This window comes from Trachurus japonicus, chromosome 10 (assembly GCF_045865225.1).
Source record: "Trachurus japonicus isolate A0001 chromosome 10, Traja_1.0".
Lineage (NCBI taxonomy): Eukaryota > Metazoa > Chordata > Actinopteri > Carangiformes > Carangidae > Trachurus > Trachurus japonicus.
The window spans coordinates 29,722,401-29,746,056 of record NC_140916.1 but is presented as its reverse complement, the minus strand read 5'-3'; the positions used below and the strand labels follow the sequence as shown (position 1 = coordinate 29,746,056).

The window sequence follows — 23,656 nt, the reverse complement described above, 5'->3', positions numbered from 1 at the left end:
AATCTGCTGATATAATTAAAGCATAGGGTATCTCACACACCTTGAGGGATTTAGGACTGATGTAGTTGGTTTGACAAAATAGTCTTATGGGTATCCTGTTATTCTCTTTCTTCCTTTTTCATCTGCAACTTGTTTATTTTGTGGTCTTCCAAAATGCCTTGTCCACAAAATTTGAAATGTTAATTTATAAATAATTGCTTGTATTTTTAAATACATGGGATATTAATGTAATTTTTTATGTATATGTGAAGCGCATTTGTCTGATTACCTTTGAATTGTTTATACGTTTTCATGTCATTTCGCATCAGTTAAAGCTCTCATTGGTTCCAGTGAGATGAGTTGACTCTTATGTTTTTTTATTAAAATGTTTAATAGCCAATGCTGCACCAGGAGAGGCTGTCAAATGTTAAAGACTAAAAACAGCAATGTACTTGGTTCAAATGTGAATTTCGCACTGTTCTCAAATGTGTTAAAGAGTGTGTTAAAAAAAAGTATTGAATTAAATGTTCACCAGTTTGTCCAACTGTAGCAGAGTGAGATGCACAACCTGAACCTATATGCACGTACCAATGTGACCCTTAAGGCGAGTTGAACACACAATGTAAAACTCACTCAAACTCAAAAGTTTTCACAATGCAGTTTCTTTTTGGAACAGTCTGAATTGTTATTATGAACATCTACAGAAATCATACATTATTACACACTGAGAGTGATAAACTTTAATTCCAGGACTTATTTGTGTGTGTATGTATATGTTTTAAACAAGATTTAAGTTTAGAGATTACAGTTTAGAAATAACATGGAACTGGAAGTAGTTTATTCTGTAAATTGAAGTCAAATGTGACTGAAGAAATGTATGCGCATTAAAACGGATAGGTCGGTTCAGGATCCACGGTTAAACGTGATCATCTTTCAGTCCTGTGTCAGCAGCAGCGACAGGGGGGAAACAGCGCATGTTTTGCAGCTTGCACAGACTCTTACCACAATGACCAGACTGAGGAGGATTGTGAAACCCCGTCAGTCAAGGTGCTGACCTACACACAACTGTGGCTTAGACTGACTGCACGCAGAGGGTCCTGTCTTGCATGTTAAATGCCTGCCGAAGTAACGACATAGTTTTCATATAGAGCCATGTGTAAATCTGGGCATTAATGCGTCTGTCAATATTAGATCAACTGGGAGTATTCACTTCCATCACACACACTATGATGCAGTCTGCCGTGTACAATGACCGGAAATCAGGCAAGTTTGTCTTCAAAATGACGTGTTAAAGTATCATAAAATCTTAACACCGTCAAAAGACAACCAGCAAAGACGGAAGTTGTGCTTTAGTTAAGGTTTTTCCAGAGGAAAATACTCCATTCAGCTGTTTTAATCATCTGACACTCGCATAATGCGTTATGGTAAAGTTGTGCATATAGTGTATGGTTTTTATTTTGAAAACTTACAACCGGAAGTCCGATTGTAACAGTGCTAGTGGTGCGCGTGGTCAGCAACAAGAAGCCGGGGAGAAACTGCCGCGAACAGGTGGGAAGTTTTCAAACTAGTTTACATTTGTTTTATTTATTTCAAACCACTGAATAGGGTTTTTTATAAAGTGTGTGCCACAAAAATGTAAAAATGCAGCGTTAAAAAAATAGGTTTCCGCAGAACTCCATGTAGAGATGGCAAGTTTAATTGTATCTTGTAAAAAGAACATCATAATTCCCTTAACGACTTTATCCTTTGTAGCTTTTATTTCCTGTGCAGCATGAATGAATATATAATGTAGCCGGTTGTTAAAGTCTTTAACAGGGTCAGACCACTACACCGTCTGCACTGTTTTAACCTGCGGCTGTCTTAATAGTTGACATATAATTGATATAAGGAGACTGACGTTACGTGAACATGACTCCAGTCAATTTAAAACATCCTCTAACAGTGTGTTTGTTTACTTTCTTAGACCGGGGTTGCTATTGACATTACTTTCGTTTAGTGCCATAATGGCCATATATAAACTTTAGGTCCAGTCACTGTTTGATTATTCAACAATCACTGTAGTGAGAGAGAGAGGCGTTCAGCGTTCAGCATGGCGGTCGGTGAAGTTTAAAGTCTGTTAGTGAGATGTTATAGATTAACAACCAGCTCTTCAGACACCTGCACTCATTCATGCAGTCATTGTGTGTGCGTGTGTATTGTTGTATGAAGATACTTAGATAAGATAATATTGATTATCTGCATCTATATGCTATCACAGATATTATAGGCTACGTAAGAGACGTCAGCAAAGTGAGTGCAGAGCGTAGGAGGAGGAAACCTTCAGGAGTCCAGACATGGATGTATGGAGCACTGCAGGTTTTGGGGTGAAAGGTGACTTGTCTCTGATTGGCTGACATTATGAACCCACCGTACTTTCATTGGTTGGACCCTCCCCTCCACCCCCCTCCATTGAGCAGCTTTGCCCCACCCCACCCCCTTCTCTGTCACTGTGGTGGCACTTGTAGCAGTTATGTTATAGGGGATCACGTGCTGCACAACAGCCATGCAGAAAACTGTGAGACACACATGGAGCTAGCTGGGTGGGGTGGGGGATTATATCTTGATGGACTTCATTTTCACAACAAGTCTAATGCTTTTGTGTAGTGTGTGTTCCCACAATCCATTGCTGTGTAGAAGCTTCCTTGACCTTCAGTGTGGAGCAGGTCAACCAGTTCATGGGGGTGTACATGCGGGGGCTTAACGTAGAGCTGCTGAGTCCGCCCACCCAAGGGTTAGTCTTCCTGACATCCATAAACTGCAAATCAAAGGGATCCTTTGTCTCTATAGAGTTAGCCTTTTATTTGATTATTCTAGTGTGATCCCAGGGAAAGAAGTTCATCTTTAAAAAAAAACATCTCAATGCATTGACATATAACAATTTATATAATAATAGTGTCAGCCTTTTATTTGCTTATTCTCATGTGGTCTCAGGGAAGAAAGATAATTGGCTTTAAAAAAAAAGATCCCAATGCATATAACAGTGTTATATCATCAGTAATAACAATACATTCATCATATAACAATATTTGACCACTATGGCTGTGCAGTATAGGCTACTGGCAAGAATCTGGCAGTAGGATAAGGATACATGTCCTGAAGGGGGTGGGGGGTGGGGTGGGATATCATTTTGAGATAAAGCAAGGCTTTATACTATGATTTTTATGAAAAAGTCACATAGTACTGTATAAAGAACACAAAAAAAATAAAGGTTACTTTCATGCATTCAGAGTCGGGGCAGTTTGACCTGTATCCTATAACTTCCTGTGAATAATAGTACTACTTTTAATGCAGTCTGAATATTTTGTATGTACCTGCAAGTACAGAAGTACTGTATTATCACATAATTGTACTTAATGGTAATTATACTTGATCAAGTACTATTATAAGTAATCAATAAACACTTTCTCTTTCTCACACACACTTAATTATTGCACATGATGAGTTGTCAGTCTCTTTGGTGTGTGTTTGTGTGTTTGTGTGTGTGTGTGTGTTTGTGGTTCACTGAGTGTAGCCTATGTGTGTTGGAATCACATCTGGGAAGACGCTGAATTTTGGGATTATTGTGATGGAAGTATGGCCTTTAGAGGAAAAATGCAAGTTGTGGTCACAAAGAGGCGCACATGTGCACAACAGCACAAAGAGGCTTCAGCTGTCTGCAGCTGTCCATTTGTGGTGAGCCTGTGTCCACCGCAGCTTCAGATTGCTGTTTTGGACTGACTAGTACTTTCAGAGACTCTCAAACCAGCTGAACATTAAAACAACATTGCAGAGTTTATCGGCCTTAAAATAATGTTTCCAGACTCATTGCAATTATGGTAGAAAAATGGTTAATAGGATGAATGGTGCTGCCGCTGCAGCCTAAGCCGGGTCGCGTCGGCTGAAACTGCACTATGTAACTTCCCTGCGCGGGTAGGAATGTTGCTTTAAGTAAAGCCTCACCTCAACCATACACCTGCAAAATTTTATTATTACCCTTTTGCCGATGTTTCCAGTTAAGAGTTTGGGGATGTATATTCCTGTGAGGTATTGCATCACTATAGCCTATTGTTAAATGCTGATTCATCAATGCACTGATACGAGTAGTACTTTTTTTTTTGCAATGTCTCACAACCTGGAAGTGTTAAACTGCAACTTCAACATCAAATAGTATTTATATCCCTTTTTCTTTTTTAAATAAATTAAATATTATATAATTGTGGTCTACTAAAATGTAGTTTGAAAGGCAATGGGAATGGAAATGCACCATAGCATAAAATGAAAACAGTCAAACATTACGTAAATTAACTTGATCATTACATATTCTCTTTTTTTGTTGGACTTCATTGTGACCATATTGAGCCAAATCACTGAAAGAATACTGACATAGAGGTGCAGAGCAGTTTTCATATTATATACACAATTATGTAAATATTTAACAGTCATGATTCAAAGGAGAATCCAGTGCTTCATAGACTCCAGAAACCACAGGGATAACACTCTACCTTAGGTTTGTTGTATCTCAGTTAATGTACAGAACAGGACTTGGAGGATATCGTAAAACAGTAGCATTTTATTTTTTATTGTGCGTCGGTAATGCATGTAACGGAGTAATTCTTTTCAATTAATCAATGCGTTGCAATGGTTACGAGGCACCCAGGGTCTTCAGTCTCTTGGTGTCTTGGGTTCATTTTCTCCTTTTTGTCTTATTGATAATCCATCCTGGTAGAAGATAAGTGCAACAGGACATTTAATTGCATTTCTTCCTTCTCTCTCTCTCTCTCTCTCTCTCTCTCTCTCTCTCTCTCTCTCTCTCTCTCTCTCTGTGTCTCTCACTCTGCTGATTGTGTTACAGTGATCTATCAATGACCGCTTGAGTTGAGATGATTTAACAGGAAATAGGAAGTAGCTGTGTATCTGTGTTTACATCCACATGTGTTAATGGACACACGTCTGATATACTTCACATCTTAACGCAGTGATAATGTATTCTGTGCAATCAGTTGAAAAAGCAATCAGTTTGAAATTCTACATTAAGATACAGGGAACTTTATAGATTTTTAACAACTGAAGCACTTAATGAATAGACTCTCTCTCTATACCCTGTGAAAGGCACAATATCACAACTTGGTGAGTCAACAAAACAGCTTCCTCGTCTAATCATCTCCACTGACCACACAGGGGTCAGAGGTCAGTGGGAGAAAGGTGAAGCAACGGAGCAACTGCTTTAGCCTGGTTTCCTTTGCAAGGCTCTTGGTCAGAGAACTTACACTCTCATTCATTTATAACAGAGACACTGACACTGAGAGGTTGTGTTGCATATAAGGGGGTGGGAATCATCAGAGGTCCTGTGATATGATATTATCACCATACTTGTGTCTCAATACGATATAAAAAATATTGCTGTGATATATATTGCGATTTATTAGCCTTTTTCGACTGCAAATGATGTCTTAAAATAAAAACTTTGTTAACATCTGTTTTTTCTAATAAAGTGAGTCCAAGAAAAGTCTGAAGAAATTAATTGAGTAGTAATCCTCCTTAGGTTGTGCAGTGTGGGAATAAAGGTTGAATTTAATTTATAGCTACGCTACGGAGGCTAATGGAATTTCTTGGTTTCCCTCATCAAACTCATCAAATACACAATCCAACAACTCCAAAACGCTCTGGTGGACAAGTTGTGACCTGCACATTCACCACGCTATGAGATAATAAAGGAACGTTACGAGACAGAGTTGTTTTCGAGGCAAATGTAGAGACTGCTTGCCGAAAAGACCGACCGACTGGAACACGCGTCAGTGGTTTTGCTCGTAACGTTCTCATAGCATGGTGAATGTGCATGTCACAACTTGTCCACGAGAGTGTTTTGGATTTGTTGGATTTCTATGGATATTCTCATTCATCCAGGTCATTGTTCTTGTCTGGGCAAATTGAATCGTAGGCAACTGGACTTGTATTTGTCTGGGAAGACATTTCGCCTCTTAGTGCGTACTAGTGAGACTTGTTGCGTACGAACTGATGAACCCCTTGGAGGCAAAACGTCTTCCCAGACAAATACAAGTCCACTTGCCTACAATTCAATTTGCCCAGAAAAGAGTTGTTGGATTGTATTTGATGAGTTTGATGAGGGAAACCAAGAAATCCCATTAGCCTCCATAGCGTAGCTCTGAGCAGCTCGCGGCTCTGCTCCGCCGTTCTAAAAACAGCTTGCACCGACAATTAAAGGTAACAAACCTACTCCTAAAACTATAGGGATTGTGGCAATGGGCCAATTTGCCAAAATGTTGAACTATCCCTTTAAGATAAAGTTCTTAGTTTCAGTCAGATTGATACTTAGCATCAATACAATATTGTAATGCAAAATATCACAATACTATGCTGTATGGATTTTCCCCCCACCCTTGCATGCGGTTGTTTTGAGCTGTAAAGGACGAGGCTATATGTGTAAACGAATGAGCAATCAGAAATCTCCCAAACCCCTAACGATGTGCTCCCCTGGCTCCAACCTTATAGCTTATTGATCTTGTCCATGGATAAGTTTATTGATTGCCTCAAAGACTTGAGATGTAAACAATCAGACTGGCCGTCTTGCCACAATTAGCCAATCAGAGCCCTGCCTGGAGCCAGTCTGACCTTTGATTGGTAGATTATCTGAGGTTACACATCACCTTGTAACTGAATCTGTGTGTGTGTGTGTTCTGTGCTAGTGGTATATCAGTGTGTCCTCCTCGGGAGAGCGGAGCAGAGTGTGTGTCGGTTGCTGTAGTTGCAGTAAACACAGTGGTTGTTATCGGATGCTGAGCTGCTGAGGGAAAAGCTACTGTCTCACCTGGCTGTTTTCTGTCGCAGGTGAGTGATCAAGAAATTTAATAGGAACGATTTCTGTGTTGTGCTTCAAGAATGTGGCATGAAACCAAGTCGTTGTGTAGTAGTCTGTCTCGTACAGGTTTTTCTAGCTTGCAGGTTGGCACTGCTCATCATCCTCAGGAACTTATTGTGATTCACGTTGCGGTATGTCAGCAATGATGTGTTCAATCGAACATCAGACTGTGTTTATTCTTCCTAATCCTCCAAGAACAAGAAGTGAACATGAAGTTCAAATACATTACATGAAAATCAGCACCCATATTGTTTTGTAGCATAAGGTAGAGATGTATTGGTACCAATTATTCCTCACCAATACCAACGTAAGCCCTTGAACTAGTTGATTAGCCAGTAACAGGTACACAGACACATGTGTTATGATTGTTGTCATTGCTCTATGGAATAACTCAGGTTCAAGCCTTTGTAAAACACAAGTTGTTTTTTTATAATCTTTTATGACAGCAAGAAAAAAACAACACATCCTCCACTAATGCCCATCCTCTAAATTAAAGGCATACACTGATTCAATTCCGATTCACAAGGTCCCGATTTGATTCGATATTGATTAATTTAGTGATATGTCAGTGTTAATACCAATTTTGGCTGGGAATGAAAGAAAATTTCATAGAACTAATGCTGCAAATTGTACAAAGATGGAAGTCTCTAACCGGGTGCATTATTGAAAATCTTAAAAACTGTACATACAAGTAATGCAATCAATGTGTACATTTCAACAGTGAATGAATGGACACAACTGCGACTGTGTGAGACTAACAAACAGAAATGGCATACAGTACATTACAAAGAGGGTTAGGATTTTACAAATTGATGTTGGATCTTTCAAATGAAGATCGATATGAATCGGAAAATTGTTTTTTTAAACCGCACCCTATTGCCAATAGATACTGTATTTTAAACAGACATCTCCAGTATTAATATGTATTTCGGGAACAGTCAGTTAACATCCACTATACATTATATTTCTATGATGTGGCAATGACAGAAACAGCATGGTCCTTCAGTGTTGTGTGTTTCTTCTACTCTTCTCTCAGCATGATTGAAAAGGAGGGTTTGTCCTCAGTGCTTCCTCAAGACTTACATAAAAGTGAATTGTAATGCTCAGTGACAAAATAAGACCACATGTACAACATGGTCTCCATGTGGTCGGTGTAGTGTCTCAGTGTGTTTCTCTCACCTGGGACTTGGGGTCATGGCCCTCATCCAAGGTTCACACAGAGGTGGAGCTGTCCCTGTTCTCACCTCAGACTCTGTTTCTAATCTGTTTATTCTTCAACAGCTCCTCTAATCAGTCACCTCACCTGTGTGTGTATGTGTGGGTGTGTGTGTGTGTGTGTGTTACATCTCGGCGAACCTTATTCCCCACCTGTTCAACACAAACAAACTCACACACCATGGGAACCTTACACTTGACACCTGCTAGACACGTCCAGAGAGAATCTGTTAAATATGTGACATATGAGCTAATTATACTGCAATGTGAGACACAGCTGAACAAGTTCCCCTACAATTAAGTTTCTAACAGCAGTACATAGCACCTGAGGTCTCTGTAGTGTAGTGTAGATATCCAGTCATGTTTCCCCTTAAATGAAAGTCTGATTAAATAACTTGTGTATTGATGTAATTTGGTTAAACTGATTTATTTGCGTCTTTATCTGGGTTGCAATTCAATGTCAAGTCAATAACAAGTCTGGTTTATTCTTCTATTTGAGTCATAGTTGCTTATTTACAATGCTAAAATGCTAAATGCTTTTCATTTTTGAAAAGAGAGCAAATATTGACCACAGGTGTTTTATTTCAGTCTAATGCTTTTGTGAATACTGCTTTCATCAAGGTGTCAATGTTAAGCTCTGTTTACATGTGGTAGAAATGTAGGACTTTGTAACATTAAAGTTTCACTTAAAGGGATAGTTCAACATTTGGCAAATTCACTTATTGCCATAATCCCTATAGTCTTAAGAGTAGGTTCATTACCTTTAATTATCGGTGCATGTTGTTTTGAGATTGGCAGGGCAGAGATGTGAGCTACTCAGCGAACAGTGGAGGTGAACGGTACAGGTGCCCTGTCCCTCATCAGACCCATCAAATATGCAGTCCAACAACTCCAAAACGCTCTTGTGGACAAGTTGTGATCTGCACATTCACCACGCTATGAAATATGTAACATTATGACACATGAAGCAAATACTCTGAACTACTTGCGCTTTTGAAATCACTCACTCACTAACCCGCAGCAGCCGTGTCTGGAATGTAGTTCCGGCTACTTTGCCGCGAAAAACAACTCTGTCTCGTAATGTTACATTATTATCTCATAGCAGATTATGCACCGATAATTAAAGGTAATGAACCTACTCCTATGAATAGAGGGATTATGGCGATCTATCCCTTGAAACAAAATAAGTCATGTGCTTGGTGGTTAAAAGTAACAAACCTCCAAAAAAAACTGTGGACTGAAAATACTTGAAACTGTAAGTGAACTAATGAATGATGTGTCCTCTGTCGTCCCTCCAGGCCGTCTCCTGGCTCACATCCCTCCACACACTCCTTCCTATAACACACACTCAGGGCATTCACCTCACCTCCGAGCCTGCAGTGCATACTCATATTATAACACACACCCGACAGCGACCACTCCAGCGGGACACACACACACACACAGGTCCTCTCTCCACACACACCTTCTGCCTCATCAGCAGCACCATGCTGAGCCAAGAGTTCTTTCAGAAGCTGAGGTTGCCAGATCTGGAGGATGTCAGCCAGTACATAAGGGGTGCCTCTACCCCCATGTTGGTAAGCATGGGGGCAGTTGCTGTGGCAACAACCTACTACCTGGCAACACGACCCAAGGCGCTCCCATCAGCCTTCGACCTCCGTCTGCAGTCTGTTGAAGTTCCGGTGAGTTGTAAACTGTTACATTTTAAATTGTTCAACTGTTACTGATATATTGTGTTATAGCCAGAATTGATACTGGATTGTTGCATTGATGCATTTCTTTTCTTTCTTTTTCTTTATTAATTCAGGGAGGGCCAACATGAGCAAGCTCTCTTTTCCAATGATGCCCTGTTTACATAAATCCATCAATTCAATATACAAGCAAAGTGTAAACATTAAGCAGTAATCAAAAAAAAACATCCTGTATGTTATAAGATATGATTCCAACATTGTTTTATATTTAAAATAGGAGAGGAGGTGGAACAACTTTCCACTTTCAGATGTTAGATTGCAGTTACGTGTCAGCAAACACTATACAGCTTGATTTAACAACAGGTGTATCTAAAGGCACAACTGTAACCTGAGGTGTTAGGCCCTTTATATGTCTCTGAAAAAAGTATATAGTATATTCAATCAATGGAACAGAAATGAGTTAAAGAGATAACACAAGTACCTGCCACCCTGAACAGACAGAAACTGCTCACAAACTACAGCAAGATTGTACAATACCAGTAAGACTTCACACTGCAGCACTACCTGGTATTAATAATTTACCTCCAGGCCCCCATTTTGTCACAGTCCATGCCTTGGTGGCTACAAACAGGCAAATCACACAGGACGTAAAGCATGATAGCTAATTTGTCTTGCAAATTAAGTAAATGTAACAGTGAATGAATCTGTTCTATAAGATAATGACACCATTCAGGTCTGATGGCTGGTTCCATTCAGACCTTTAAAGGTCCTATGTTAAGTGAAATGTCCATGTGTTTTTTGTTATAAAGCAGGTCTAGGTTCTTCATTAAAATTGTCAAAGTGTTAAAGTGCTCAGTAGTGTATTCAGAAAATGAGCCTAAAAGCAAACCATCAGGACTTTTTCTTTTCTTTTTTTAACTTTGTGATGTCACAACATGGTAGTCACCAAGACCCGCCCTCTTGGATTCACCATCCAACACTTGCAGGATTTGGTGACTCTGAGTGTTTTACATGAAATCTACTCTATTTTATGAAATCCCCCAGAAAACAGCCAGCCAATCAGAAGAGAGGCTCTGGGTGTTCTCTCTTCTGATGACCTGTTGTTATTAGAGCTTCAAGGAGGTGCCTGAGAGAGAACTACACTTTTTTGCAACTTAAATCAACAAATATTTTATTTATGATCAACACATTCATCATTCATTTCAATCAAGGTTTTTCATTCAGACTGTGATTGTATGTAGATATCCAAGCAGAGGATGAGAGACTGAGTCTGATGTTGAAGCCCCTTCACTGTTGGACTGAACTGTAGATTTCTTAACCCTGACTTGATTCTTCTACCAGGGTGGAGATTTGGCGCGCAGATCACCTCTTCAGAGGGGAGATGGTCACATGACACATATATACGATGATGGCAGGACCATGTATGAGTTCTTCCTCAGAGGCACCCGAGTCTCCAGTAAGTCACCACTGATATGACGTGATCATCGGTGCACATATTTTTAACTGAAGAGTTGTGATGAGATATGTTTGATGGCTGCCATGACAGTAAACTAGATCACACTCAGCTTAATGAGATTTGAGATGAGAGTTTACTTGACTGTATTTCTTTTTCAACTTAAGTACTTTTACTATACAGTTTGTGGCTAAACACTAAACCTCAGCCTCTCAAGTCAGACTGTTGCCTCTACAATAAACACTGTAGTTTTAGTTTTTCATGTGTGATCAGATGTTTTAAGATATGAACACAGCTATTTCCCATGTTTTTCACGCTCTCCCCTGTCACTTTTCCATCTCGCAGATAATGGTCCCTGTCTGGGCTCCAGGAAACCAAACCAGCCTTACGACTGGTTGTCCTACAGAGAGGTGAGACTCAGCGTCAGCAGCTCACCTCATGAAAACATCATGGCCTCCAGCTGGTCAATAGTAAAGCTGTAAGGTGCAGGAAGCATAGGCAGTAGCAGCAAGATATAACCTCTGTGGGCTGTATTTACATTTGAATTATATTTGTAGCTTATGCTGCGTTCAAAACAACTCGGAGGTTGGAAGTCCCAACTCGGAAATTTCTGACATCATTGCGTTCACGCTGCAGGAACTCGGAGGAGATACCCGAAGGAAGTTTGGCATATTGTGGCTCATAGCTGAATAAGAAAAATATATGCAATAGTAAATTATGTTTATTTTGGAGGCAAATGAAGAGGAGAGGAGACGCCGCAGATGAGTGCACATAGAATGTTATAGCCTTGATAAGAGTTAAACGTTATTTCTGTCACATATGAGGACCACAATTTTACATAATACAACAATCACAGCTTAAAATAAACATATTTCATATAGGCTACTGCAATAATAAAATAAAATGCATTAAAACCTCAACAAATAATTTAAAATTTCTAAATTCTAACCGTTTAAGACGAGGGCTGACCCGAGTTTCCGACCTGTAATTTCTGAGTTCGTTTTTGACAATTCTGAGCTCGTTTTTTTCCGACTTCCGAGTTGTCTTGAACGCAGCAATATTTAGGTGTTTCCTCTTACAGTGAGATAGTAGTAGTGCCACTCAGTTTGTGAGAGCAGTTTTATAACGTCCTCCTTAGCCCTTGAGGATCTGCCATCCTTGGACTACACATGCATGAAACAAAGCCTGCATTGCAAACCAGAAGTGTGAAGTTTCAAAGACATTTACGAGGCACAGTCGAGCAAAAATGTAGGATCCAGTGTCCAGGAATGTGACACATGTTAAACACCGGGTTATCTCGTCCTGTGCACAACAACAGAACAGCACAGTGATGCTGACCACCACAGCACTCGTCAATAACTTTTGTTTTACTTTTATGTGATAGAAACAATACGTATGATTGTTTATAATTCATACAATAAATCCTTTGTGTGTGTGTGTGTGTGTGTGTGTGTGTGTGTTAGGTAATGGAGCGAACAGAGAATCTGGGTTCAGCATTTCTTCACAAAGGACACTCCAAGACCACCGACCCCTACATTGGCATCTTCTCTCAGAACAGACCTGAGGTACAGACAGACGGATGTACATACACATACACACAAGCTTGAAAGTGAATGAATGAATGAATTTTATTTTCGAACATGTATAAAAAAAAGTATGTAACTATTTGTACATACAAAAGAAAGAAAAAGGAAATAAATAAAAATAGGGCCAAGACATAACAAAACACCACACATTGTTCAAAAAAGGAGTGGGAAGAAGTGCAAAACCTTTTTAATTTCCCACCCTTTTTTAACTATTCTTCAGTTTGTAACTACACAGACATCCTTATAACTACATAATACATCTATATAAATATACCATATACACCTTATAAATATCTATATAAATATATAATTACAATTATACTACATACATTCATTTTGACCTATAATCACACAATCACATCATTACTGACATGTACCTGGAGGTAGTTGCATTATCTCACCACATAAGTTTAGTTTAGTTACCTTTATTTAGTATCGTACTATCATTAGTACACTGAGGCAAGCCTCATTTACAGTGCAGACGAGAGTACAAAGCAAAACAAACAAAATACAGAACAGATATACACAATAAAATACAGTAAAGGACAGAACAGAAGACATCAGAGGAAACAATTACAAACGGAAGACAGGGAATTATTAATTAATAATTTGAAGTGATTGAATGGGACAAATGAGTTTAACTTAAGAGTTAGTTGTAGATGTTTCCAGATGTGTGGGGCATAAGCTGAGAAGGCAGACCTCCCTAGCTCAGTCCGAATTTTGGGAATATGCAATTGCAACCAGTTGCTAGAGCGGGTGTTATAAGTGATTGTGGACTGAACAAGTAATGAAGTAGATGGGAAGTTTGCAAGTACACTTACAGTTTGTTTATCTGCATATCAATGTTTTGTCTTGTATTACTAATGTTATGTATGTGTTATAAATGTGTGTGTGTGTGTGGTTCTAGTGGACCATGAGTGAGCTGGCGTGTTACACCTACTCTCTGGTGTCAGTGCCTCTGTACGACACACTGGGAACAGAGGCCATCGGCTACATCATAGACAAAGGTAAAAAAAAACACAGAAACCACAACCTGAACGCATTCACTGTGTTTGTGCTGGTGTTGTTCTGCTGCTGCTGCTGCTGCTGCTGCTGCTGACCTGACCTGGTCCGCATGCGTCTGTCTGTTCTTCCTGCAGCTTCCATCTCCACCGTAGTGTGTGACGTGGTGGACAAAGTCAACCTGGTGCTCGACTGTGTCCAGGACAGGAAGCACTCAGTGAAGACCATTGTTCTGATGGAGACCCCTGATGCTGAGCTGGTCAGCAGAGGTCAACAGGCTGGTATCCACATCCTCAGCCTGCAGGAGATGGAGGTCAGCCCCCACCACCACCACCCTTTGTCTTTGTTATCAGTGCTTTACTCTTTGTGGTAGTCAGGGTTTTTTTGTTTTGTGTTGGTATTTTTACATGGAAATATTCTGCATTGATGTTTTTTCTCTTTAATTACTTAGTTTTAACTAAAGTGTGTCCAAGTAAATTTCTGTCGGTAGAATTTCATGATATATTTCACAAAGAAGAATATATAATATTTCTTTGAAAACCGGTGTAGTTATTGAACGGCCCCGTATTGTGTCATGGGTACAGTGTGGGAATAAATGTTGAATTTAATTTCTACAAACTGTCACAACATTACTATTTATTGTACTGCGGGGAATTTGCTTGGACACACTTTATAAATTTTGTTCAAGGTTGAATATGGAGCATGAACAGAAAAACACCACCTATTGACCAGAGATAGGAGTTACAACAACAGAAAAATAATTCCTGCAGTCGGTTGCCAGACCCATTGCTAGGGACGTTGCTCTGATCAGAGTAGCACAGGGAAGAACTATGCAGGGTATTTAAACAGCTTCAGACTAATTGTGATGTTAGATAAATGACTTGAGAGTGGAGGCTCGCTTCCACATCGTGGCTGAAAACCAAACCTGCTGATCAGAGCCTCGGACCCGGGCGGTGTCACAAACAGTGTCTCTGGTCACAGGCTCAGCTCGTCTCGGTCTCTGTGGCACCGCGAGTCCATGACACAAACGCGCCCCGTAACATGTAATCTGTTGTTCATGACAGATAAGACTACAGAAATACACACAACATAACAACATGTATGTGATAACCCATCGATCTACCGATTGGCTTTGCTGGAAACAAATGCACACGACCGGGAGGAGGGTTAGGAAAACAGCGGAAAAGTGGGCCACAATGTTAATTAATTAATTAATTCAGAATGCATATAATTTTTTCTGGAAAAGCAATACTTTTATTCTGCACCCCTCCAAACACACTGTGGACCTATTATTTTTGAAAAAATATAGCTTTTAATACGCATTCTCCATATTCAACCTTTAACTCTTTTTTTTTGCTTTTGTGTGCACTCTTTCTGTGTTTTCTTGCTCTGTTGTGTCATTTTCTCTTGTTTTGTCTGTGGTTTTTCCTCATGTTCAGTCATTTCATTCATTCATCCCATCCCTATTGATTTTTCCTAATGAGCCTTTCTTGTTCTGCAGGCTATCGGGAAGGCCAACCATCAACAACCAGTGGTAAGTAAACACTGACCTCTCACCAGTCAGTATATAAAAAACCATGTTGAGCGTTACACAACACCGTTTGACTGTTGACCTCGTCCACCAGCCTCCACAGCCTGAGGACATGGCGGTCATCTGCTTCACCAGCGGAACGACAGGTGTGAGACACACACTGAAACATTTCCATCAGTGTCTGAAATTAGACTCTGTGTATGCGTTTCCCTTAAACAGTGTGCATAATGTGTGTGTGTGTCTTTCAGGAAACCCAAAGGGAGCCATGTTGACACATGGGAATATTGTGTCCAACTGCTCAGCCTTTATCAAGATGACAGAGGTGAGGGGATGATGTAGTGAAACTAAAATCTTCAGCATCTGTAGCAGAAGAAGCTAAAAGCAGTTTATCCTCAAGGAGGTTCTTTTCTCTGTCTCCTCCTCTCCAACTCTACCTGCTCTTTTCCTTTTTACCTCTTCCTTTTTTATATACTTATGCTTTACTTATATTTTATTTTTGTATGGGCGAGACACTACAGGCAAAAACACTGTTTTTTCATGCACTGATTAATTTTGAGATTTTTGGCTATTTTTCTTCTTTAACATGTATTTTTTCAGAAAAGTCAAACGAAATCATTTTGTCTCTTGTTGGTAGATTTCTCCTAAATTCACCAAAAGTTAACAGCTACTACTACTACTTAGTCGGAAATTTCAAAACAACACAACGTTCATGTCCCTCCCCCAACCTTTACAGGCTGTAGGTGGAGCCAGAGGAGTTGGAGTTTTTCCTAAATTACCCATTTCATGTAAAACTATCAGAATATAGTGACAGTTCCAGCAAATATGACTGAATAACTGTTGCCAACAAGAAGATGTGAACTCTTCCCTCTGCTCTCCAGTCTTACCTTCAGACCAGCTCAGAGGATGTCATGCTGTCTTTTCTGCCTCTGGCCCACATGTTTGAGCGAGTGGTGGAGGTACAAACGTTAACACTGACCTGATGCCTTTCTCTCCCTGTCTGTCTTGTCCGTCCATGTGTGTACGTTTACCTGTGTATCCATCTGTGTCATGGATGTGTGCGTGTGTTGTAGATTTCATGTCAGTTTAGTCCCAGTGACGTCCATATCTCCTTCCTACCCTTGGCTCATATGTTTGAGAGAGTAGTACAGGTATGTTCCCATAGTTTCCCTTCCTCACCCTTTGTTAAAGGGATAGTTCAACATTTTGCAAATTGGCCCATTGCCATAATCCCTATAGTTTTCGTTACCTTTAATTGTCGGTGCGAGCTATTTTTGGAACGACGGAGCAGAGCCGCGAGCTGCTCATGGCTACTCTACGGAGGCTCATGGGATTTCTTGGTTTCCCTCATCAAACTCATCAAATACACAATCCAACAACTCCAAAATGCTCTTGTGGACAACAGAATGTTACGAGACGCATTTGCCTCGAAAACAACTCCATCTTGCAACGTTTCATTATTATCTCATAGCGTGGTGAATATGCAGGTCACAACTTTTCCACGAAAGCGTTTTGGAGTTGTTGGATTGTGTATTTGATGAGTTTGATGAGGGAAACCAAGAAATCCCATGAGCCTCTGTAGCGTAGCTCTGAGCAGCTCGCGGCTCTGCTCCGCCGTTCTAAAAATAGCTTGCACCAAAAATTAAAGGTAACGAATCTACTGCTATGACTATAGGGATTATGGCAATGGGCCAATTTGCCAAAATGTTGAACTATCCCTTTAATGATACTCCTGTATGGTGTCAGCCTCTTTTCAATGACTCCGTCTTCACTTCTCCCTTCTCCATCTTCCTCGGACAGGGAGTGATGATCGTGAGCGGAGCCAGGATTGGCTTCTTCCAGGGAGATATCCGCCGACTGTCAGACGACCTGCTCACACTGAAACCTACTGTGTTTCCCGTGGTGCCCAGACTCCTCAACAGAATGTACGATAAGGTCGGTGCACACACTGCTGACTCTCTCACACTTACTGTACTGCTCATGTTGACATTTTCAACTAAACATCTCTGCAGCACCTTACTGAACCTCCTTTTTTGCACCAGTGCAGCACAGACCATAAGGCTGATGATGATACTGTTCCTTAAGATAAAGGTGTGTGTGTGTGTTTGTGTAGATCTTTGGACAGGCCAATACCTCTCTGAAGCGCTGGGTGCTGGGCTTCGCCTACAGGAGGAAGGAGGTCGAGATGCAGAAAGGCATCGTCAGGAGAGACAGTATCTGGGACCGACTCATCTTCAAGAAAGTCCAGGTAGGCTACTGAGACATTTCAAAGGTCCAATTCCTCCAAGTCAGGTGCTGTGTGTCCAGGAATGATTTTTACAAGGGTTACTTGATAAATTGAATTCATTAAGTTAATTTGAATTGATTTTTTTTTTTTGCACAGTGTGAAAATAAAAGGCATTTTAATCAAAAACTGAGCTACTGTACACTGACTTCTAGGTGGTTCTTAGTAAATAGTGTTGGCAGTAATGCATTTTTACTAGTGCATTACTATAATTTGATTTCTTTTTTTTAAGTAATGCATTATAATACATTACAATTGCTGGTCCTTTCCTAGAAATTGTTCTTTTTTTGGGGGGGAGGGAATGGAGTAACCAGTAATGTAACCAGTTACTTTTTAAATAAAGTGATCAAAACATAAACATGATTACTTTTAGAAAAATTGATTAATAATCTAATTACTTTTCCAGAGTAACCTGTCCAACACTGATAGTAGATGAACAGTTTGCATCTACAATGGAAAAAGCTGAAAAATGACTGAGCACACAAATCTGCCATCAGGACTTTTAAAGTGACTTTATTTGATCTCTGTTAAAAAGAGGCAAAGCCTTGAGAGTCTGGGAGACAACATCGTACTATGAGAATTTATTTGAATAAGAGTGGATGTTTCTGTCCCGTGCTGAAAGTTATTGGATAGCTGTGTTTTATAGTGGTGGGAAAAATGTGGTAAAATGCTTCGCTGTGAGTCTAAAACAGAGGCTTTTCAAGCTGTTAGCCATGTCAAGATGTTGCTGTCATGTTTTGTCGTTTGGGGTTGAACATAGTATCTGGTGGTTTACACAGTCGTGTGCTGCCCTCTACAGGCCAGCCTCGGAGGCCGCGTCCGTCTCATGGTAACAGGAGCTGCTCCCATCTCCCCCACTGTTCTCACTTTCCTCAGAGCTGCAGTTGGCTGTCAGGTAACACACACACACACACACTCAGGTTCACTTCAGTCCTTGTTTCATCATCACTCCTCTGCCATAATCCTCTGTTTGTAGCAGCAGCAGTGATGCTGATAATGACCCCAGCTTGTTCTCTGTCCCAGTTCTATGAAGGCTATGGACAAACAGAGTGTACTGCTGGATGCACCATGACCGTGCCTGGTGACTGGAGCGCAGGTATGTTACTGTGTAGATAGGATGGATTGACTCATTTAGTTTAGTTTAGTTTAGTTTAGTTTATTATACCGTGGACAATCCCAATTAATTAACTGTAGTGATAACATTATAAAGGGCAGCCCGATGACAATGGGCACTTAAAAAAAAAACACGTTACAGCATAGTAATTAAAAACATAGAGTTAAGAACAAGATAGATCAATAAAGATAAAAGAAAACAATAAAACAGCAGTGCAGTCATGCAAACATAGCACATATAAGCAAAACATACAAAAGCAGCACATATTATATAATCACACACAACACATACAGTAATCACATGCAGGGATGCAGACAGACATCACGTATAGACAGGCAGCATCCATGATCATGATGCAAATAACACACAGTCACATGTTAGTGTGTGCAGGTGTAACTGTCAACAAACCATGTTTTTTAACTTGGCGGTAAAAGTGGAGTATGTACAGTATGTGTATCTTTAATAATGGGTGGGAAGTGAGTTCAGAAACAGAAAATGATAACTGACCAAACTGTGCTTTTCCTGAATGGGGACTGATAAAAGTCACCACGTACGGTGCTGACCAGTATTATAGTTTAGTTTATTTAGTTTAATACAAAACAGTGTATCAATCAATACCACTGATTAATTGTATAAAACAACGAAAATGTTTGTACCAGGTTTAGCTTCGGCAGCTAATTTCCATCTGTAGTCCCAACATAAATTTCACAAATACAGATCACAGTAAAATACAGGAGGAGCTTGGACGACGTAGGTGAACACATGGACAGCATAGAGGCAGTACACACACGAGTTTCACAGGTGGTCATATGGACAACATAGAGACAATGCTGATAATACAGACATACATTTCTTCATTTAAAATGGAAGAACACACAAAACACTAGAGATGTACATGATTGAAGTGCTAGTTTTCTCGGATAAGGTGCTTGTTTTCTTATTTGAGTTAGATAAAGTGCAGAGTTCTCACAGCAGAAAGATGAGTAAAAAGAATAATGATAGTAATATAAATATTAGCAATTATGAAAATGTAAAAAAAAAGAAAAAAAAAAAGAAAAAAGAATGACATAGTTTATATAGCTGAGAAGCCAACAGTGGAAGACCAAATACCAGTGATGGTAAATTCGAGATTTCAGAAATAATTACGTACCGGCAATGGTAGTGTGACAGGTGTATCTGTAATGCTCAGATAAACAGCGAGAGGAGAAGTACCAAGAGAAAGGTTATTGTATGGTTTATGAATGAATTAAGTGGAGGAGCTAAACTATGCAGGATTTTAAAGAGCAGACAGATGTTCCTATATTTTATCACATCTTCCCAACTCAGAAGCTTGTGTTTGCGTAGGATGGTATAATGGTGCGAGCTGTTGGGTTTCAATGTCAATGTTTTAAGTTAAAACTCAACCTCGTGTCCAGGTCACGTCGGAGCTCCGCTGCCCTGTAACCTGATTAAACTGGTGGATGTGGCTGAGATGAACTACATGGCTGTGAACGGGGAGGGAGAGGTGAAACACCGTCTCGTCATCGCAGAGACACATTCAGTCTTGTATATATTTGTGTGTTATTATTCATAAATGTGTGTGTGTTGGTTTTATAGGTGTGTGTGAAGGGCAGTAACGTCTTCAAGGGCTATCTGAAAGACCCAGAGAAGACGGCAGAGGCTATTGATGCAGATGGATGGGTTCACACCGGGGACATTGGAAAATGGCTTCCAGTAAGTTCATGTCTGTGGAGTTTTTTGTTGTTGTTTATTTTCAGACTGACATCAAGTCTGTATGTATGTGTGTTACAGAACGGCACGCTGAAGATCGTGGACAGGAAGAAGCACATCTTTAAGCTGGCTCAGGGAGAGTATATCGCCCCCGAAAAGATAGAAAACGTCTACATCAGGAGTGATGCGGTGGCGCAGGTGTTTGTGCACGGAGACAGCCTGCAGGTAGGTGGAGCAGGAAGCTGCTCTCTGATCTCTTCAGTTGAACTTCAGGATCTCCTGGAGGGATCGGGGCATCGTTCAACAGGTTTCTACAGAGGTTCAGTCAGTCTTCTATACATTGTGTTTGTCTCCAGGCGTGTCTGGTGGCGGTGGTGGTCCCTGACCCCGACTTCCTGTCTGGCTGGACCAAGAGAACTCTGGGACTGGACGGCAGCTACCAGGAGCTATGTAGCAAAGTGGTAATTGTGTATACAGTTTATCGTTTGAACGATTTGCCTGCATACTTAGTTTCCTGCACCTGCACTGTGAATCCATTTCCTTGTCAAAGAATACAGTTACTAGATTTCCAGTAAATGGCCAAAACAATAACACACTAATTTCCCTGTTCTGCTACTTTTTATAAATGTGTTCATCATTTTTCCTGCAGTATACAAAGTTACAAATGTAGAATACATTTTTTTTATCCAGTGATGCACTCCACTTAATGCAACTACAATCTCTGATTGTATTATATTTATTGCATGCTAATCGATTGAACTTTTTTTCTCGTTTTTTTTTCTGTCTTTCCAGGAAGTCAAAGCAGCCATCTTGGAAGACATGTTGCGACTGGGTAAAGGAGGAGGCCTCAAGTCCTTTGAGCAGGTAAAACACTGGCTTTTTGCTTAGAGTTGGCTTTTCCACACATCACTGGGCCAGTCTGTAGACTTTGTAGCAGTTTTGCAACAAAAAAAGAAGAAAAAAAATCCCATGACACATGAGATGCTGTTTTTCTGTGAGTGAAATATTATTATTCTCTGTAACACATATCGCCAACATCTGTGTCCTTCAGGTGAGAGCCATCTACATCCACACCGAGATGTTCTCAATTGAGAACGGCCTGCTCACTCCAACAATGAAGGCCAAGAGGAACGAAATAAGGCAACACTTCAGACCGCAGATCGAAGAGCTGTATGCTGGGATCAAGATGTAAAAGAAGAGTGGAGGGGCAAAATGCAAGGACAGTAGAGGTCCACCACCAAAGGTGTTTTACATGAAGAGAAAAGGGAACATGCACAGAGAGTAGAAGCTAGAGCACATACTGAGAAACAAATGAAGAGAGAATCATGAAATCATTTAGTCATCATGTCTATTAACACTAGAAACAACAGGAACAAGAAGTTACGTAGCTTTTAGTGGCTCTTGATTCAGAGCATTTAAAATCAAATCAAATGATGCGTACGATGGCACAGAGTAGCCTACAAAACCAATGAGGTTGCAGAGTGCAATTTCTGTTTCAAGTGAATGTGTTCATTGATGAAATAGTTATGTCAAAGAGTCCAAATTCTGTGGTAATTGTTGATTGTAATCAGCTATTTTACTATATTATCTACAAGAAGGGCATTTTAAAAGGCACACGGTTCTCTGTAGCAGCACATGTATCTGCAATTCACACGCATACTCACTCAGTTTTTGATTGTAAGGATGAAGAGGGAAAAGTCAGACAACTGAAATGGGTTCACTGTCAGCCATATTGTCAGCTTTTGTAACCCAAACATACTCACACGTGGCAATGTGTGAGTGTTCAGTCTCTGAGTTTTTTTTTTTGTTAAATTTCATAATTATATATATATATTTTTTACATTTGTTGAGTTTGTTCAGGTGCAGTTGGTGTCCACAAGGGATGACAGGATTGTTTCTACGGGTTCTTAAATCTTTTCAGGAATAAGCTTTGGTCCAGATAGGACCCGGGGACCTAGCAGAGTGAGCCATATACAAGATTACCCAAACAAACATGGGGGATTCAGGTACCAAGGAAAACTCAGGACATTGGGAAACTCTGTCAATTTTAATTTATTTATGATGGGAACAGGAACAAAAGTAGGCTACAAGGGAGTATTGGGGCCACATTGAGAAAACATTTCTTTTCCTCAGACTCACAGACTAACTATAAATAAAGTCATAGTATTATTTCCATAATTTTGGTGATTTTTTGTGTTTGAACAACGTTTTGCCTCAGACTTATTGATCTCGGAAGTTCGAATCTGTGTATAGCTTTCCAACTTTACTGAAGTACTTTATGCTTGTAAAAATTATGACTTTATTCTCGTAAAAATTATGACTTCATTCTCGTAATATTATGACTTTATTCTCGTAAAATTATGACTTTATTTCTCGTAAAACTATGACTTTGTTCTCAAAGTTTGTGAAAAAAAATTTCAATGTGGCCCTATACTCTGTCGTACAAAATAGGTTTGTTGAGAGAAACAGTTGTCTTAAATTATTTTTTAAGGGTAAAGATACATTTCAAAGTAACATTGTTTGCAATGTAAATGAAATCCTCTTGAATGTTTATGGTTTTAATTTCATGGAAGTACTTGTAGTACTAGTCTTTCTATAACTGGTTTCATTGTCATCGCAGATTGTTTTATAAAAGTATAATTAAAAATCATCAAAATAGCAGTGTCATGTCGTGTCATTTGCCTAGCAGTATTTAGAATACACCTGAAAGTATCTAATTGCCAAAGAGAAAACATAAGAAAGTTATATACAGTCAGTGATAGGAACGCACTGCGTAAGGCTTTAGGATTTCCTTCTCCAAAAGTAAATTTATGATCTTTGGGTATAAGAAGAATATTCCTGCATTAAATAGGCTACTTTGTTGTATGATTGTCCAGTGGAAAGAGTCAAAGTATTTAAGTTCCTTGGTCTATGGATGGATGAAAGACTTAGATGGAAAGGCCATATAGAAAAGTTGTTTGTAAGTGTAAGAAAATGATTAGGCTAATATTCTCCATAGTCTGGCTGGAAGCGACTGGGGTGCTGAAAGAAATAGGCCTACCCTGACTATGATTTATTGCGCTATGATAAGATCCATCTTAGATTATGGTTGTGTCTGCCAAATCTGTTCTCTACAAATTGGACCGGATTCAGGCTAAGGCCTTGAGAATCTGTATCGGTGCTTTCAAAACGACTCCTATTCCATGCTTTATATGGAAAT

At 39.8% G+C, this 23,656-nt stretch overlaps 1 protein-coding gene across 2 annotated transcripts; it reads left to right on the top strand.

The window, feature by feature from the left end:
* The first annotated feature begins 1,475 nt into the window (after positions 1-1,475).
* On the top strand, positions 1,476-22,536 carry LOC146980255 (long-chain-fatty-acid--CoA ligase 1-like). 2 transcript variants are annotated; one of them, XM_085788527.1, is made up of 21 exons: positions 1,476-1,527; positions 9,388-9,771; positions 11,122-11,236; positions 11,579-11,643; positions 12,697-12,798; positions 13,727-13,826; positions 13,959-14,134; positions 15,323-15,355; positions 15,447-15,498; positions 15,601-15,674; positions 16,423-16,500; positions 17,150-17,284; positions 17,463-17,597; positions 18,433-18,528; positions 18,657-18,729; positions 20,163-20,251; positions 20,344-20,460; positions 20,539-20,682; positions 20,814-20,918; positions 21,250-21,321; positions 21,509-22,536. In XM_085788527.1, the coding sequence occupies exons 2-21, from the start codon at positions 9,577-9,579 to the stop codon at positions 21,647-21,649; spliced, it is 2,097 nt and encodes a 698-aa protein (XP_085644653.1). In that variant the 5' UTR covers positions 1,476-1,527; positions 9,388-9,576; the 3' UTR covers positions 21,650-22,536. The 2 variants fall into 2 exon arrangements, with proteins under 2 accessions (XP_085644653.1, XP_085644654.1); XM_085788528.1 differs by lacking the exon at positions 1,476-1,527 and adding an exon at positions 6,706-6,843.
* Positions 22,537-23,656: the final 1,120 nt, after the last annotated feature.

Coding starts and splice junctions, on each gene's coding strand:
- LOC146980255 (XM_085788527.1), top strand. CDS start 9,577: ATGCTGAGCCAAGAGTTCTTTCAGAAGCTGAGGTTGCCAGATCTGGAG. Junction 11,237..11,578: donor CAGAGGCACCCGAGTCTCCA/GTAAGTCACCAC, acceptor TCCATCTCGCAG/ATAATGGTCCCTGTCTGGGC. Junction 21,322..21,508: donor GCCTCAAGTCCTTTGAGCAG/GTAAAACACTGG, acceptor TGTGTCCTTCAG/GTGAGAGCCATCTACATCCA.